Source organism: Cupressus sempervirens, chromosome 7, assembly GCF_028749045.1.
Source record: "Cupressus sempervirens isolate cs-2001-9-10 chromosome 7, ASM2874904v1, whole genome shotgun sequence".
Lineage (NCBI taxonomy): Eukaryota > Viridiplantae > Streptophyta > Pinopsida > Cupressales > Cupressaceae > Cupressus > Cupressus sempervirens.
In genome coordinates, this window is record NC_143124.1 from 598,888,412 (window position 1) to 598,907,787 (window position 19,376).

The following is a 19,376-nucleotide window of genomic DNA, read 5'->3' on the forward strand; positions in this document are numbered from 1 at the left end:
TCTGTAGATTCAGTTCAGTTTTCTGTTGCAGCAATTGATGATGTTCCTACGTCCACATGTTTTGACGTGGCTACACCTATTGTTGATACAATTGGCATGAGTGCATATGGTTCTCTTGTAGCTACGTCGTTTTCAAGGATTGTTGGTGATGATCAGGATTCTAGTTCAATATATATTATGTGGGTGGATATAGGGAAGAAGAGGATGCATAGATCTTCTATAGAGTTGCCTTCTGGTGACATTCTGACTTCTACATCATCAACACAAGTTTTTGGTGCTATGCTGTAGGACGCGGTTGGTCCTAATGATGTTGGTTTGCAGTTGGTTCAGCGTCGATAGGGATGTCACACAGTTCTTCATTTGGGATCCAGGTAGAGGTTGGATTTCACTGTGTTGCCGGATTGTTCGTGGACAAGCAATCTTGGGGAAGGAGGTATATATTGTCCCCATTTTTGCCAGCGTTGGAGTTTCACGGATTAACCTATTATTGTGATCCTCGTAGGCTAATTATTGTGGATAGAGGGCCTTTTGAGGCAGTGGCTTGGCTTGGGAGGGTCTTGTCTTTTCCACAATTCAGTAAGCTATGGGTGGGTCTTCATTTGGCTCAGATTGGACTTCATTTGGGCTTAGAGTTGTGGTAAGTTAGGTGTTGATTGAGATGGACCCTTTCTATTTTTGGAAAGTGCATTTGGTTACATGGAGAAATAATAGGTGTGACTCCTATTTCAGATGACATTTAAATGATGAATATTTTGGCTGTTATTATATTTTTAGTGGCCAAATTATAAACTTATAATTTAACATTATAATCTCACTTAAGTTGAGGGTTGAGTCATCATTGGAAGGGGCCATTTATTATATGCCTAAGCCAAGTATTAAATATTTAAAGTGATGTTGTGTTGGAAAGTTTTAAGAGCCGAGTTCTTTTGGGAAACTTTCCCAGTTTCTGAAGTTGAGTTCTTTTGAAAACTTTTTTCAACAAAGCATTACAAATATGAGCTCATTTCATTGGAAAAACCACGCTTGGATAATGTATTTGCTTTTGTTTCCTTTTTGTCTTTTTTTGGGTTCTAATTTTTGTGCCCTTGCTAAAGTATAAGGGTCCAAATTTTGAGTTGTTCCATTGGATCTACAGCTTAAGTATTGTAGATTCTAATTTGAGATTTTATTCTGTATTGCTTTGCAAATAGTTGCGAGGTAAAACTATTTGCTAATTTCTCCTACTGTTCTAACTATATCTAAGGAGAGATTCATTCTATGGTGTAATTTGAAGGAAGTTTATTTGCTGGAGATTTAAGGGGTCTTGCATTTGCATTTGGAAAAATCATTGAATCCATTTGAAATTGCTGCTATTCCTCTAAGCTCGTGGCTGGAAACCTACAGGGCGTATTTTCTTTGGAGGCCACATTTTTGTTAGTGACTGCATTTACAACCTTCCCACATGGCTGGATGTGGCTTTCCTAGTGCTTGTTATTCATATTTTGGAGTCTATAGCCATCCCTTTTACTTGCAATCAGAATTTGGAGGGACGGCAGTGTCTTTTTTGGCTTATGTGTGAATGTTGGGGCATGCGATTGGAATCCTAAGGCTACACATTACATAGAGGTTGCAAGAGCAACTATTTGGAGCTGCGATCTGTCTTTAGACCAACAACTTGAGTTTCGGGTGTCCTGCAATCATACTGATAGGAGTTGCAAGCTATTTTTGGGATCATGTTTCATGTGAGATTTTAGCATTCAATCTGCATATGCCAAGGGATTGCATTCTGAAGTCCAGTGTTAAAGTTTGCTGCTACAGTTAATTATCAGGTTCCAATTCATACGTATATATAAATGTTGTTATATTTCCGAAATAACATTTAAATTATTGGAATTACATAACTGGAAGCAACTTTCAGTTCTGTTTATTTCCTGTAGCACATTTTGATGCAAGATAGTTAATCGCAAATAAAATTTCCCTTCTTATTCTTCTATAAATTGGTATTATGTTGGGAGCTGTAATTGATTGAGATTATTTTCTATCTAAAACTCTAGTGGAACAATCACCTAAACATTTAGTAGTTCAGTATACTTGCCACATGTTTGATATAATGCTGAATATTTAGTAAAGGGGAAATTCATGTAGTGTAATTATAACCAGCAGTGGGTTATTACAGTGGTATTAGAGCAGTTTCTTGCCAGCCTGCAAGAAACAGGCTCAGTTTGATTAGTGCTTTATTTTGGAGATTCAGTTTTCAGCGTTATGGATAGTGATAGGAGGTTTGCTATTCATTATACCCGCAGAGGGCATACTTCTCCACCTAGGGATGGAGAATCTGAGATATATGGTATTGTGAAATAGTTGGATGTGCTATCATTCTCTTTTTGTTAACTATGCTAGTGATTTTTTAACAATTATAATAATACAGTAGTATTTTAACAATAATGTTGTAGTTATTTAAGTTTCTATAACATAGTTATAGAAATTTCTTTTCTTCAAAATTTATGATACTATTTATGGATGCAAGCTTCTGTAATTGATAAGGTATATGTAGATATTGGTAATATTATTTCAAGAATAATATATATGTTAGATCACTTCTAGGAATATGATTAATGTGGATATTGTTGTTATCCTTGATTTGAGAATTAAATATATGCTAGATGATTTAATCCTTCTATACTAATGAACTATTGTTTTTGATTCAATTCTTCAATGAATATGTAATATATGTAGCAATACCTTATATCTAATAGCAATATGTTTCCACTTCAGATAGGAATATTATATTTGAACAACAAGATATTCGTGCTAGTTCTACTATTATCAGAATACCCGTCGAATGATGGTTTCTGTGAATTATGTTCTATTATGCCGATATATGGTGACTTTTTGTCTAGTATGATTGACTTGTCAATGTTTATTAACTCGCTCATAGAGTTAACTCATATCTCTCCATAAATATAATTATATATACTGATAAAACAGGGTTGTATATTGTTTGTACTGGCAACATATGATTCTTCTATCATTTCCAATGATAGGATACCATATTTCATAGATGAAGATAGCCCACTTAATTGCAGATGACTTCTATTCAATATATTCTTATCTCTATTTAATACTTATCCTATTGGCAACGACAATCATCAGCCGTTGACTATGTATGTTTATATATGCTTCTCCCGAGAATTGGTGATATCATGTACCATATCCTATATCTTCCTCTATTTTGTAAATTTGTCCTTTGTTATATGCTTTACTCCGGTTTTGTTAATTGTGCAGACCCATCATATATCCATAGGCATACATACTGATGGGGCCTAAATTTGTAGTCTCCATTTTTTATTGCAAGGAGTAAGCAAATGTGGAATGGTCAAATATGTCGGTCAAAGAAAGTTAGAAGTCTAAACAAGTTCAAAGCCATTAACAAGTTATATTGTAGAGATGAAGGAATGTTGTTTTGGCACATCAATGAAGAGCAGATGATGTCACTGATCTTCAAACAATATGGGTAGCTATAAAAACTCGATGCAACCAATCTTCAGTACAAGTATTCAATAGAAGCAACTAGTACACGGCTGCCTCTAATTGAAAACGAACAAAGAGATATAAAAAAGCAATCAGTAAAAGATTATAAAAGTCACTAAAAGACAACTACAGAAACTATAATTATCAATTATCTGTGGACGATAATCCAGGTGCTTTGTTTTGCTGATGATTCTTACAAAGGACAAGAAACTTATGAAGAAACACCATTCAACAAGGAACTCACGCATGATGATTGGGATGTGCCAAACAAATCACACAGATATTAACATTGTACACGATTTGCTCAGAAACTAATTCCACCTACAGGTTGAGAGTGTTATTGACAGCAGCCAATGAGACTGGACAATGGAAATAAAAAATGGCAGTACTCATAACTTGGATGTTTGTGTCCAATATGTACAGGTTCAAAAATCAAGCTTGTATACACAGACCTGTAGAATGGAAGCAAAACGAGTCCATACATCTGTGAAGTCTCTTATAATGTAGAGGATAAAAAATGCAAAATATAAATGTCCAGAGAGGAGTTCAGCAGATGATGTTTCCACTAATACTCAGAAAGTAACAACCATCAAAATTGACTCTATGTACAGTGATGAATATGCATAAGATACCAATTCATATGATTTCCCCTCAACCATGGAGGGGTTTCTTCATACAAACAAAGACAAATGAGAGCCTATCGATTTTGGGTGCCGTCAATAAGAGTCATCGTGAGTTTCAAATTCATCTAAGCAAGCAACATAATATAATTAAAGTTATGCCTAAGCGATGATCAAAGGTATCGAAGATTGAGTCAAGATCACTGTGGAACGAAAAAAGATGTTTGTTTTCTGCTGCACCCTCATCTATGTGCCAGCAGAATTAATCTGAAGCCAACACAACAAACTGTAGATTATCATATTATACATATCTTTGTGCATGAGGCAACATGAGTAAATAGATACACATCGATGGACATCCTGATGGCACATTGAAGACAAACTTATTGAAGCCAATAATGGAGAAGACTGTCAAAAACTTTCCGTGCCCTTGGTTCAAAGATGGAATCTGAAATGAAGCGTATACTTTAGAAAGACAAATACTTAGTAGAATTAAAAAGACAGATTTATCAAAGGGCAGCAATATCGTTAATAAAAAGATTAATACCTTCAGTGGTAACTTTAGTCCGGCATATGTAGAGGACAAACGGGAGGAGTTTTACAGCAATAATTATGATTAGCCAGGTTGCATATTAGAGTCAAATGATAAAGTTTAGATTTCATTAAATTAAATTATCAAAATATTATAAAGAAACGTTTTTGGTGGTTAGTATAGGATTCAATTATTTATTTAAAAGATATGATTCGATTCTAAAGAGTCACGTCCCCTGATGTGAACAAATATAAATAAGGGAGAATTTATTTGTAAAGTGGGATAAGATTCAACATTCGGACAATAACATTGATATTTTGAAGAAGTATTTAATATTATTTTGTATGGAGGGACAAGGAGCTTAATATGACTTTATAAATATAAATTCAATTATTTTATTTTTAATAATAAAATAAAATATTCTTTGTTTATTATTAAAGGCGTGGAGATTTAAACTGCAAGCGAATCGTCCTTTGTAATTATTTTCTAGAATTCTGTATACAATTTAAATATCGGAGAAGTGGACATGGTCATTTAGTATTTTAAATTTGATCATTACAGATATTGTGAAATATTAAATCATTTTCGTATTTGTATCCAGTTTGTTTCCCTACCAGAGGAGTTAAAGTTCAATCTGGACTAATTTAAGATTGCGTACATATTTGATCTGTCGCATCTTGATTATTTAATTGTTGGCAGTAAAGTGTGTAAAACATTATAAAGTTGTACGTGATAATTCACTGAAGTTGACTCCATTGCCCATATGAGCAAAGGCACTAGTCTTTTTATTATTGAAGTTAGAAAATCTGTAACTTCCTTCCTACAAACATCAAATCAATTATTTATAAATATTTTACAATCCATTCAATTCAAACGCTCAGCATCTATTTTCATTAAGTTTGAGGACCTTGCTAGCCGGAGAACTCCAAAGCTTAAATTCGCTGTAGAAAAGCCTTGAGCCAGACAGTCAGTGTTAAGGTGAAGGTTTACCCGCCCGGATGTAGCGGAGCCCGAAGTGCAGGGGAATCAAAAAGTATTCCCATTCGTTGACCAGAACTGATTGAGAAGTCCTATTGGAGAAGTGGCAGGTTCTTGAATTTCCAATTTGCGGTTTTGGGAACCAACACATACATCTCCCTCAGACTTTATTTTTTTTACTTATTTCTTCCCCGTGGGTCTTTTGATGTGGGCGATGTTCCCTCCTTGCCATGGTGGCAGTATGTATTTTCACAACATTTTCTTCGATACTAATGGGACACACACTCTACTGTTCATTCTTTTGACTGTATGTTTTCTTCCTTATATCTCCACATCACCTTCTTGCTAATGCATCCAAACTTCTATCTATTAGTGGGGTGAATTACCAAACATGTTCGGTCCCTTTATATGTTTGTTTATATATCCTTTTTGATCCTTTTATTTCTTATCTTCCTAATATGCCTTAACTATTTTGTGTTGTTTCCCTATGTATATGTGCCGCAATAGATAGATTGGGTCTCTTAGATGAGTCATGTTATTATAAAATGTTTATTATTATTACTTTGTTCATATATGTATAATATTACACTATATGAACTAATATATTATCAATGTACTATTATTATCTAGAAATAATATATTAGCATATATGATTATTTATTATCATACTAATAATATTTTATTTGTTTATTTCAGATAATATTCAAATCATAATATTGATTTAATATGCTATATAATATAGTTGATCAATTAATATATTATATTCTTTAATTTACTATTATTCATTATTTACTCTTTCATTATTGAATTCTTTTCTCGAATTAGGGACATTACATCTCCCTTGAAGTGGACTATGAGGTTGCTCCCTTAAAGTGGCATATTGTTATTATTTGTTTACAATTTTTTTTTGTAATGATCCGTTCCTTGTAACTACTCTCAAACAACTCTTTCTCCAAAATCGTCAATTAGATGAAACACATATGTAATCCCAGAGGACAGTACGGATAGGTGAATTTGTGTATGAATGCCAATGTACAGGCAAATGGGAGGCTGTACGGTACAAACGGTATGGTATAGTGTGGGACAATAGGTATGTCGTATGGTGATGGAAGAGGGAGGTACGGTGAGCAGCTCCTATCGTACGGTGACCAAGGAGGCCGTACGGTAGATGAAAGGAGATGTGAAAGCACGTGGCGAGGGCCAAGAAGGCGGTACAATATTATGATGTCCGTACGATAGAATAGAGGGAAGTCAGAAGGGTGTATGGAGGGGAAAGACTTACTGAGGCCGTACGTCTGTACAGTCACAGGGGCAGGAGGATGAATGGTGAAGCAAAGATGATGATGGAAAATGGAGAAGTTTGGCAACACCATTTCAAATGCAATGCAATATATTTAAAACAAGAATAATTTGTAGATAATTAGAGACCGAACATATACACACTTGTACCAAATAATAATAATACACCACATATAAATGATGCTCCAATTCGCCAGATCCGAGCCAAACAGTACCTAAACGGAATAGGGTGAGGGTTGAATCCCACCAAAATCGGAGAGCCAAGTAGGGAAGATCTTTCACTTTCGAAATGGTGAACGATAGAGAATCCCAATGGGAGTTCGCAGTACAAAGAAATAATCCAAATTGCATACCCAACAACTACCTATATGTCGTGCTTAAATACCCGTCGGGTAAACCTTCCGAGGGTGTACAAAGATAGCCGACGGCCACACCTACCTATGGAAACAATTAAATTAAAAATGGGTCCGAGATATACTAAATCAATTGGAACCACAAATACAAATATTATTAACTTGGGCCCCATATTAATTAATTGAAGTAACTAATTAAAGGTCCTTTTGTATATTATTTAAATTCTGGGACCAGGTAATTAATTAATTAAATTAAATCATTACATTCAAATTTGGGGACATGGCAAATTTCAGATTATATTCTTCTACCATGCAAGATTAGAAAGATCATTATAATTTTTTTGTTCTTAGTAGATTAGAAAGATGATTATAAATTTTGGGAATGATATCAGCTACATAATGCTCAAATGTCATCATCTTTTAACTTCGTCAAATGGCCTGTTAACTTGACTTTTTATTTTCCAATCTTTACAAACCTTATGATTGTTGTTTTATTGTTCTGGAGTTGTCCAATTTGTTAAAAGGAAAGCATTTTATTTGTTGCAATGCTTTCATATTTGATAGTACTGTTTTAAATTTTAAATACGCAGCTCCGCGATTTTGTGATTATAGTTTGTGATATGATACCGCTGTTTTAGCAATTGCTTTAGTGAAATCCTATTTGAAATCTACTTTATAGACAAATTGTTATGTTTAATACCTGCTACATGCAAGACATTTTTAACTACATGTTGATTGCCTTATTGGAGATCACCATTACAAATTTTTGAAACTTGATATTGCAATACGATCACAAAGACACAAAAAATCATTAAAATATGTTTATTTTTTACTTTATAGCTTAGCTGACCATGGAAGAGCCCTGGCCACAGGACTCTTTGAGTCAGGAAGTCCATGGACTTTACGAGTCTTGCATGAGTCTTCCATGACTTGACCGAATTGATTTCGACATTTGTTTCGTTTTACATTAATATTAAACATTATATTATTTTTAATTTACCTTTCAATAACTCGTACGTAGACCAACAATCTGTTAGATCTACTAGAAAACACAATTTGCATCTAATGTAAAATCCTAAAAAAACATTAACCATTATAGCATCATTTAAGCAAAATATTAACAAACAATATATTTAGATTATTCGAATAACGATCTAAAAGAATATAAGTCCAATTATTTCATAGCATAAGAATCAAAGAATAAATTAACTATTATAACATGTAATATAATTATCTAAACTATATTTAAACTTCATTCTAAAACTAATTACATTTAAATCTATGATCTATTCTTAAATAATAATAATAATATAACTAAAATTAAATAAACTAAAATCTAAACTAAATTATACTAAAATAACTTATATTCAAAAACATATTAATTAACTTTCTTAACAAATAATACTAAATTTACATTAACTAAACTTTTACTAACATTAAATAAAATCTAACATTTATTACATACTAACATTTAAAAATACTTAAAACAAAGTAACACTAACTTAGTAAAACAATTATAAAAATACTAACATTAATTTAAAACCATTTTTAATACACTAAAAAAACACATAATTTAAAACAATACTAAACTACATCCAAACTAACTTTACCTTTATACAAACTAAGCTCCCAAACTTATTAACTACACCCCTGCGCCTACAATTCTGCCTCCCACGTGGGCAAGGAACTTTAACAAAATGCAGCCCAAGGTTTTCAATTTACTGACCAAGTTTCATGAGTGGAAAAAGTTGACTGGCCTAGGAGAAAGGCATAGCAAGGTGGTTGGAACTTTAAACAGCCAGTACACATTAAAAGCTGCCCCATACTTAAATCATTGACTTGGCATTAATACCCCAAAACTAGGCGCTAGAAAAGGTGGAGGCAATGTTTAAAAAAAACAATCTCATTGGCATTGGCTTTAATGCCACCACAGACATGCCACTTTCCCAGTACATCACGTTGGTCAAGTCTGGGCTGTGATATTTATTGGGAGTATAAGAGGTTTATCATAATTAAATATTTTGACTTGTTTGTAACTCAAATCTGCCCCTTTTAAAAAATTGACGCCTAGGAAAAAGGCATGATGAGGGTAGAGTGGAGTGATTTAGATAGGACTTAAGGTAGTTATTGCAAAAGTTTAATTGTTGAGACTAGGGGGATATTTAGGATATTTGCAAAAAGTGTTACTAATATTTATTTTCTTTTTTTCTTTCTATTTAATTATTTAATATTAATAAGTTTAAAAAGAATATTAACAGAATCTTTTAGATGCTTTATTGGGGAAAGGCAATAATCTTCCTCCCCATACAAAAAGCAGTAAGCATTTTTGGCTCTTGGAAGTGTAATTTTTTTTTTCAAGTCCATATTTTTGCTAAGTATGGATTTCCCAATTAATTTATTTTTATAACAAGGGGGTATTTTTTGTTTTTAATTAGATTTATAACATAGGATTAAATGTAATTCCATAGAATTTGAATAGCATTGTTTAACTTCCTCATCTTTATGAATAATTACAAAATTTCTCAACATGTTTTAAACTTAAAATTGCATAGCTTAGTATATATCACCATGTTATCTAATTAATCTAAATTAAATGAGTGTGATTAACAATCATAAAAATTTCGCAATAAGGTAAACATCATCTCATCTGAATTTTAAGTAACATATGCAAAACTAAAATACGAAAATATCATATGCAAGAAACATTACTCAATTTTTTTTATCAATCTACGTGGTTCAGTCATTTCTCATTTATTTTATTGAACCACTTGATTTAAAGGCTCCATCGAGAAAGAACTAGGAAGAAAACCCGACTTCGTAGCCACTACAACAAAACTTTAAATTACATATCTACACAAGATTTTAATCCCGAACATAATTGAATTTCAACTATCAATTTAAATTTCCTTCATGGCCCTTATCAAGGGATCCATATCATTTTCTGCAATGCATCGCCGAGATTGTGGAGGGAACGTAAACTGACCAGGTGATAAACAAGTATAGCAAGGAACAAAATCAGATATTCATTTCCGTACTGGGTTTTTTTACAACCGATTCGACATTGAAACAAAAGTAGGGAGAAGGTGGATTTTTCCAATAGGAGATGTTAGACACAACACCAAAACAGGTGCCCAATCGGGGCTATAACTCAAGAACTTCCATTCTTCCATTCTTACATGCCAAAACTCATACCGACGAGGCAGAGGTTGGAGGGCAAGAGGTGGTAGAGTCGGACAGGAGGATGGACCACCACCACCTCCACCACCTCCACCACCATCGAACCCGAACCAGGACATTATAGATGCCCTTCAGACTTTGATTGGTGTAGTTCAGTAGAGGGTACTACTTGTAGTTTAGCCAGGACAACAGATTCCCATAGTGGAAGCAGAGGGACCCGGAGGAGGCGGGCTCGGAGGTAGAGAAAGGACTAGGAGTCCCCTACCAAGGCAGTTAGAGGGGCAGGGTGAGCACGAGGGTGAGTCAATACACTAGAGAGGACCCCCACTTGACAGACCTCCTAGGCATATAGGAGATGATATCAGGGAATTGATACGATTCAGGCCACCATTATTCACCGGTTCCACTGAGGGGACAGTAGCAGAGGCCTGGTTACAGAGCCTACAGCGGTGCTTTGGATTATGTCCGTATGGGAGCAATTTTAAGGCACGTATAGCAGTCCATCAGTTGAGAGGAGATGCCTCCGATTGGTGGCATCAAGAGGAGACTATAGGAGGAGTGAGGATGGATACCCTCACATGGGAGTCATTCTTGGAGAGATTCCAAGAGAGGTACCTGTCAGAGCACTTCAGACAGAAGCAGATAGAGGAGTTTCATTCTCTATATCAGAGGGGTCTTACAGTAGCTCAGTACGAGAGTAGGTTTCTCGAGCTCCTTCCTTATGTGGAATATATGAAGGATGAGAAACTGCGAGTGCATTTCTTTATCATGGGTTTGAATTTCTCACTTCAGGGTCCAATTCGTATGGCCTTCCCTACCACCTTTACACAGGTAGTGGAGATAGCACTAGTTGCTGAGGATGCTCGAGGTAGACAAGAGTCACGGGATCGGTCTCAGAACCGAAACTCCACCCAGCAGAAACCCCCTTGGAAAGGGAATTAGAACTATACAGCAGGGTCCTCTAAGGGCCAACAAACTCAGCAGTAGAAACCACAACAGCAGAAACCTTCACAGGGTTATCTGGGCTCCAAGCCCAAGCAGTGGCAGTCTTAAAGTCCCAAATAGGAGCAAAAAGTATAGGCCCCACAGTCACAGTCAGTGAAGACTCAGCAGTCTTCCAGGGGTGGTTATAGTGGATCTAGCAGGTCAGGAGGTCCATAGCAGTTTGGATCACAGGGTGCATGATCTTATACCCGAGGACCATGCTACACTTGTGGCGGGATGGGTCATATAGCTAGAGAGTGTCCACAGGGACAGGCATCTATTGGTTAGAGAGGGGTTTTTTAGAACCGATAGTCAGTGACATGGGCAGATTCCACAGAGTTTTTGCAGAGGTTGACAACCGCCAGGTTGAGCATCAGGCCACAGTTATCGAGGCTACAGGTATTATTCAGGGCCGTATGGTTGCAGTTTTATTTGATTTCGGAGCTACTGACTCTTTTATATCTCCATATGTAGTGGAGCGTTGCGGGCTAGTGGCAGTTAGACAGGATGTCAGTTGGGAAGTAGAGTTAGCCTCAAGAGCCAGAGTGTCAGTTAGTTCCATGGTGCATAATTGCCAGATGCAGATTGGAGACATGTCCACAATGTTTGATCTACGCATTACCCCTCTAGGTTCTTACGATGTTGTTCTTGGCATGGATTGGCTTTATGCCCACAGCGCCAAGATGGATTGTCGACAGAAGAGGGTGGAATGTGTGGATGAAGATGGTATCTCTAGGGAGATCTTCGGAGTGAAGAGACCTGTATCCCTTCGTATGATTTGCTATGCAGCTTAGACGGTGCATGCGAAAGGGTTGTCAATTGTTCGCTATCACCATTAGTGACAGAGAGGAAGATTCAGAGGGGGAGTCATCCCTTGACGATTTTCTAATCTTGTAGGAGTTTGCATATGTGTTTCCTTCATTATATTATTTTTAATTTTAATGTAAAATGAAACAAATGTCGAAATCAATTTACTAATGAATGTGCAAATTTAACGATCTATTCATACTCATTGATTTTAAACTTAAATGGAAATGTCAGGACATTGTTAGGAGATCCCGTATTTGTTTTCATTAGACCTATACTTTAACATGTGCAGATTAACATATCAAACTTAGTGGTGTTATTAATCTTTAAAAAATAAATTTGGTGTGTTTTTGCCCATGTATTTTGGGCATCCAACAGCCACCAGTGTCACTGAAGTGAGGAGCTTTATGGGTCTAGCAGGATATTACCGACGTTTCATTTCAGGATTCTCTAGATTGGCACACCCTATCACATCTCTTCAGAAAAAGGGGAAGAAGTATGAGTGGACAGAGAAGTGTGATAGAGCTTTTCAAGAGCTCAAGAGAGCCCTCACAAGTGCATTGATTCTTGCAGTACCAGATCCTTCTGCGGATTTTGTGGTGTACACTGATGCATCTTTGGATGGTATAGGGGCAGTCTTTATGCAGGATGGACGACCTATTTCCTTTGAGTCTAGGAAGTTAAAGACTCATGAACTCAACTATCCTACTCATGACCTAGAGCTTGTGGCAGTGGTTCATGCTTTAGTGAGATGGCGACACTTCCTTCTAGGTCATAGATTCGAGCTTCATTCCGACCACCAGAGCTTGCAGTACATATTTTCTCAACCAAACCTTAATGCTAGGCAAAGAAGGTGGATGAAGTTTCTTTGTGAGTACGATTTTGATGTTCATTACATCAAGGGAAAGGAGAACGTGGTTGCAGATGCCTTAAGTAGAAGGCGCCATGAGCTTTCATCTGTGACTACTTGCACTGACTTGAGAGAGCGGATCTTATAGCACTTGCCAACAGATGAGCTTTATGTAGAAGTGAGTCAGATAGTGCATTCTCAGAGACCCTTGGAAGGAAAGTATTCAAAGTTTTCCTTAGAGTCTGATGGACTTTTGCGTCATAGAGGACGTATGTATGTACCTTCCATTGGGGGTTTGCGCAAGCTCATTGTACTTGAGGCTCACAGAGCACCTTATGTAGCGCACCCCGGTGTTAAGAAGTTACATGCAGATTTGAGGCAGTTGTATCACTTGCCAGGCATGAGAGTGCAAATTGCTAGCATAGTTGTGAGATGCCTCGAGTGTCAGAGGGTGAAGGCGGAGCACCGTCATCCTGGTGGGCTTCTTCAGCCGCATGAGATTGCAGAGTGGAAGTGGAATGCTATATCTATAGATTTCATTGTTGGTCTCCCCATGTCATCTTGCCGCCATGATGCCATTTTGGTGACAGTTGACACGTTGACCAAGGTTGCCCATTTCTCACCCGTGCGTACTGCATACACAGCACGAGACATAGCTCAGGTGTTCTTGCGGGACATTGTCAGACTTCATGGCGTTCCCCATAAGATCATCTCTGATAGAGATTCTTTGTTCACTTCTTCATTTTGGAGAGAGTTGCAGGCAGCTTTGGGCACTAGGCTCAATTTTAGTACAGCGTACCATCCTTAGACCGATGGTCAGATTGAGCGTCCAAAGGCCAAAAAATTCTGGAGCCCTAACTCAGCTTGGGACTTGCAGAGTCCTATGACACTGATGACAACAAAGGTACTCTTGCAATAATACAACAAAGACACTTTTGAGATAATTAACAATTAGATTTCCAGAATTAGTAGTGTTACTGTAACTTGTCCTAGAAACTTTGAGGAAAAGGAAAATGCAGATTTTGGGGATGACAAAATGAGGTACGAACCATTCCAATTTTCAGATTTCAGTTTGCCATCACAAACATGATTCCAATTGCATGTTTACATTAGCACTAGAGGCTTCTACGTGTTTGAGGTTGGTGGTGCTGGCATTGTTTTAGGAGTTGAGTGGATGCAATCACATGATCAATGCAACCAATTGGGATTGAAAGCTTTGATGGATTGCAATGTCCCCTTTTTAGCCAGTGTTAGAGGATGAGTTGTTAGGCCCATCATTGTGACCCTTGTGGGCTAATGTTATGGATAGGGGGCTTCAATGGCAAAACCAGAGGTCAATTCCCACTCTAGAGGATGGGGTGTTCAGGATTCTCTTTGTTTGGATCAGTTTGGCACACTTACTACTTATAGTAAGCATCTATTTCAGGAAAATCAGGGTTTCTATCTTTAGCAGGCACTTGAACAACTTGGTGGCAGTGTTGAGATTTGGTATCGTTTACGAGAGTAGTTATTCAGAGACTTACTATTTATAGTAAGTCAATGTGAGGAGTTACTATATCTGGCAAGGCACCTGAAATCATGGTACATACTACATAGTGATTAACTCATTCATCAGTTTACTCATACGAAACTGTGTTTTATTACAGCTATCAGTTGTTTTACTTGCATGCTTAAAGTTTCTGTTATTTGCAGTCTACCCAGAAATTGCGATATGTGTTAGTGATTCCTGGAAAACCCCAAAAATCTGTATTTTAAGTGCTTTAATGCTGCTTCAGCTCAAGCCCTGTACAGAGACTCAAAAGTATGGCACTGTGTGTTTGTTTTCCATTGTATTTCAAAAGCCTCCAAATCAACCCTGTCGATACTGTAAATTTAGTAGCTAATTATTTTTAATCTTGAATTAGGGAAGTGCCATTTCAAATCCATTATAATTGTGAATGATCAATAAAGGGATATGCTCCTTTAAATGCAGAGGGAAGTAATGCCATTCCTGTTGATGTTTCTACATTATCAGTGGAAACCATTTCTGATCATTTGGCAAGTCATACATAATTTTACAGAAGGATTGAAGTGACATTTTCAAGATCTATCCGACCTCTACACAAAAAATGCTTGAGTGATTACATTTGGATACTTGTGTTTACTTTAACCTTGGGTGATTTTGGTAGGGATGACTGATATGGTAGGTTGGTCTTGGTTTTCTATTTTGATTATAATTTCTTTTTCTGAAATATTTTGTGATGTGTTGCAATGATTCTGTAAATTAAGTGCTTTAATGCTGCTTCGGCTTAAGCCCTGTACACAGACTCAAAAGTATGGCACTGCATGTTTGTTCTCCATTGTATTTCAAAAGCCTCCAAATCAACCCTGTCAATACTGTAAATTTAGTAGATAATTATTTGTAATCTTGAATTAGTGAAGTGCCATTTCAAATCCATTATAATTGTGAATAAAGGGAGATGCCCCTTAAATGCAGTGGGAAGTAATGCCATTCCTGTTGACGTTTCCACATTATCAGTGGAAACCATTGCCGTCATTGGACAAGTCATACATAATTTTACAGAAGGATTGAAGTAATATTTTCAAGATCTATCCCACCTATACACAAAAAATCCTTGAGTAATTACATTTGGATTATTGTGTTTACTTTAACCTTGGGTGATTTTGGTAGGGATGACTGATATGGTAGGTTGGTCTTGGTTTTCTATTTTGATTATAATTTTTTTTTTCTGAAATATTTTGTGATGTGTCAGAATGATTATGAGGGAAGCTTGAATATCTCAAAAGGTTTTGGTTCACCTGTGCATGCTATTGTGCAGAAGTCCCTGTAAATTTTGTACTCCTTTTGGATATGTGAGACAAGTCCTTGACACATCTTCTGCAGGGATGCATTATTATACTTAGCTATGCATTCAATCTTAGCTCAATATGTTTGTCTTCTTGTTGTACATATACATCCTTTCGTGCAGACTGGTTACGAACTGCCATGTAAAGAAATCAAGGTTAGTGAACAATAAAGCATAGTTTATAATTCTAGTCAGATAGAATCTGTTGTGAAAATGTAATCAAATGATTTAATTGTGGCAGTTGTGTTTAATTTTTTAACGTGATCTCTTTTTTGAGTGTAGGTTGATGAATCTTGTTATCAGGGTCCTTTTTCTGGGACCACTCCCCAGATTTCATTAAGTGCTGGTGACTATCAGGAATTTAATACCAGAACGTTTGACCAGATCCTTTCTCATGTTCAGGATAAAACTGGCAGGTTAGTGGAGTGTGAAGATTTCTATTTGAAGTTCTTAAATGGTTATTTAATATTTAATGCACTATCTTTATCTGATATATATTTTAAATCTATTTGTTTTCTTGACATGGCAAACTGTTTTTTTATCCAGGACCAATAAACCTGCAAGTTTTTGTATTAATTGTCTTTTCCTTTTTACCTGGGAATGGGGATAAACCTATTATTATGCACTACTTTCATTCAATTTTACACTTTTTAACTGCTGGTTGCTTCTCACTGTAATTGAGTGTTCGCTCCATTTTTCCCACATTCTGGATGCAAGGGGTATCTGTGTGGCTCAACCCAGTGACTTGAGGACCTCTCTCACATAGGGCTAGCATGCTACTGCTGCACCTCAGGCCTAAATCCATTTTATACATTATATTACTGGAATGTATGGGAAGCTTTTAGTCTGACAAGCGGCAGTGTTATCTTTTAATTGCATTCTGGCTCAATCTGTACAGGGAAATAATAGAGTCCAATTTGCATGATGATGTGATATTGAGTGAGGGACAGCTCAGAAATAATGACCCGGAAGTGTTTTTGGAGGTTTTACAAAACAAAGTTGTGAGTACAAATGATATGGATTTGTAAGTTACCATGTGCTTTTATTGAAGACTAACTATGAAGATTAAAGGAAGATACAATATTATGCTTTCTGCGTAAAGTCTTCTTCATTGCCAATTTTCACCAATGCGGTGCACTATTTGTTTTGGGTGCAGAAGGCTCTTGAGTTTCCCTCTGAAAAACAAGGTACATACAAATCCCTAATCTATCATCTGTTTTCTTTATCTCCAAATACATCAAAATGAAAAAGTGGTAATCTTTATTTCTTGCAGTAGAATTTGTTCACAGAAAAAACTGGACATGGTGCTACCATTGCCAAGATATGGAGTATTATCAATTGAAGCTGTTGTTTCTTTCATTTATTTTTCTGTTGCTTCCATGCATTTAATCTTGCTGCGTGGTTGGATATCCCCTTTGGGGATTTCTCCATCCCTGTCTGCTTAAAAAATGCAGGGAGATAAAAACATACTAAAGGCATTAATATTTAAATATTAAATATTAAACTGTTCCATCATTTACTATTTTACTTTAATAGACTCAAAGTTCTGGAATAAATTTTATTATTATTTTTTCATCATGCCAAATCTACAGAAAATTGTAGTTTGTATCTTGAGCAAGTAAAGTAGTGCTTCAGGATGTGAGCACAATTGAAGTATGTTTGAGCACATATACTCCAAAATTGCAACAGATTGTTAGTTCAAAGGTTGAATGATCGTGTATGTTCATTACAATCTTCACCTATATCAAAAATAGATCTTGGGCACAATTTTGTCTCTTATCACTTTCGGTGAGTGTAATTTCCCCTTTTTGGGACATTAGAAAATTTAAAGACATATTCATATAATATTAAAATTGACTATGAGAGTGTGGATTAAAATTCTAAAAGGTTAATTTAGTATTATAAAGTGGGCTAAATATGACAAGGAGAGATAAGACAAAAAGACAAGAAGGGAGTGAAAGAGTCACAACTTTGAGGATTAAAAGGAGAGACACATTCATTCAGGGAATGCTTGGTTCATGATTTAGATTTCAATTTCTCTCTTGCGAGAGTTATTTGGAAAGCTTCAGCTTTTATCCAGTGTGTGGACATAGCCCTTGTGCCGGTAGACATTGGATGCAAACCCATTGTCCGTGGAGACGTCACTTCAGGTGTCTCGCGTGTGCTTACATGTTCTTTCTTTAGTATTCCAATCTGGCTGTAAAACTGTGTTTAAGATTGGATTTTGAATGCCAGTTATTGTATTGCTGAGGTATAATGCAATAACATATTTTAAGGTACTTTATGAGAATTTACTGGTTAATATTGTTGGTTTGTAATGCATCTTCATATGTTTATGTTCTGAATATTTTTTTGAGAAAGAAATTGGGTCAATATCTATTTGGGATATTTTAGTGGTATCAGAGCTTAGTGTCTTGCCATCCTGCAGGGTTTACATTGCAGTATTGATAATTCTAGTCTAAAAGTATTGAAGTTTTACTTGATATTGAAAATCAGTAATTTTCACAAAGGAAATTAAATATTTTTAGTCCTAGAGTTTTATCAAAAAATAAAGAAATATTTGGGGAAGAACATATATGTTTTGATTTTAGTTCTCATGGAAATATTATTTGTGATACTTGATATATTTTTTCATATTAAGTTTATGGGTGCAAAGAAGAAATTGGGCTCTCTTAATGATCATTTAATATCAATTGAAGTTGTCGTCCAGTCTTGATGTTCGCAGGAGAAGTGAGCATATATTGATTAAATATTTTATCGTGATCGGATATGAGTTGCTGAAGAGTAAATTTTTCATAGGAGAAGTAAGCATATACTGATTAAATATTTTTTCATGATCGGATATAAGTTGCTGAAGAGTAAATTTAAAAGGAAAGGAAATCAAATAATCTTCTTAAGCGGCAAGAGGCACTATTTAATTTGGAAACATAAAGACCGTGGTATTGGCGATTACAGTTAGCCGTCGAATTATTCAACATTGGCATCAATATTATTCTATCAAAGCATATGGCTTCTTCTATGTCATGCACTTAGAGAACCATTCTGATTACATGGATTCGCCAAAAATTGATTTTCGGAGTTCATAGCTATTCAGATGCATTTTTGTTCACATGGTCTCTTTTGATCGAATATAGAACTTCACTTCTTCCCAAGGATATGTCAACGGATTGCTCAAGGTGACAGAGGAGCGAATCACATCAGATTAGAAGCCATTGTTTAAGGAAAGCACGTAGGCTAGAGATACTTGGAACTGGTAGTGCAGGGTGTGAAGTGCTCGACGGAGGTTGAGCAGCTCTGTAACAGGGTCACTGGCATTCTAGCAAGCATTGACTAAGGCCCAGACCTGATAGAAGGTATTAATTGAGGGAGTTGGAGTCACGACCAATCGTTATTCAACCATCACTAATGGAAAGTGACTCC

General features: G+C 36.1%; 1 protein-coding gene across 16 annotated transcripts in view; it reads left to right on the forward strand.

Annotated features, from left to right (window-relative positions):
• The window catches only part of LOC149548157 (uncharacterized), a 208,328-nt gene that overhangs the window by 101,566 nt on the left and 87,386 nt on the right, over positions 1 to 19,376 (forward strand). For all 16 annotated transcript variants that reach the window (XR_016353989.1, XR_016353992.1, XR_016353991.1 and 13 more), the window contains exons 7-9: positions 16,239 to 16,372; positions 16,855 to 16,957; positions 17,113 to 17,143. Coding sequence is in view for 10 of the 16 variants with exons in the window: in XM_089792185.1 (XP_089648311.1) it covers positions 16,239 to 16,372; positions 16,855 to 16,957; positions 17,113 to 17,143 (268 nt within the window). In the remaining 6 variants the exon portion in view is untranslated. The remainder of the gene's footprint in view (positions 1 to 16,238; positions 16,373 to 16,854; positions 16,958 to 17,112; positions 17,144 to 19,376) is intronic.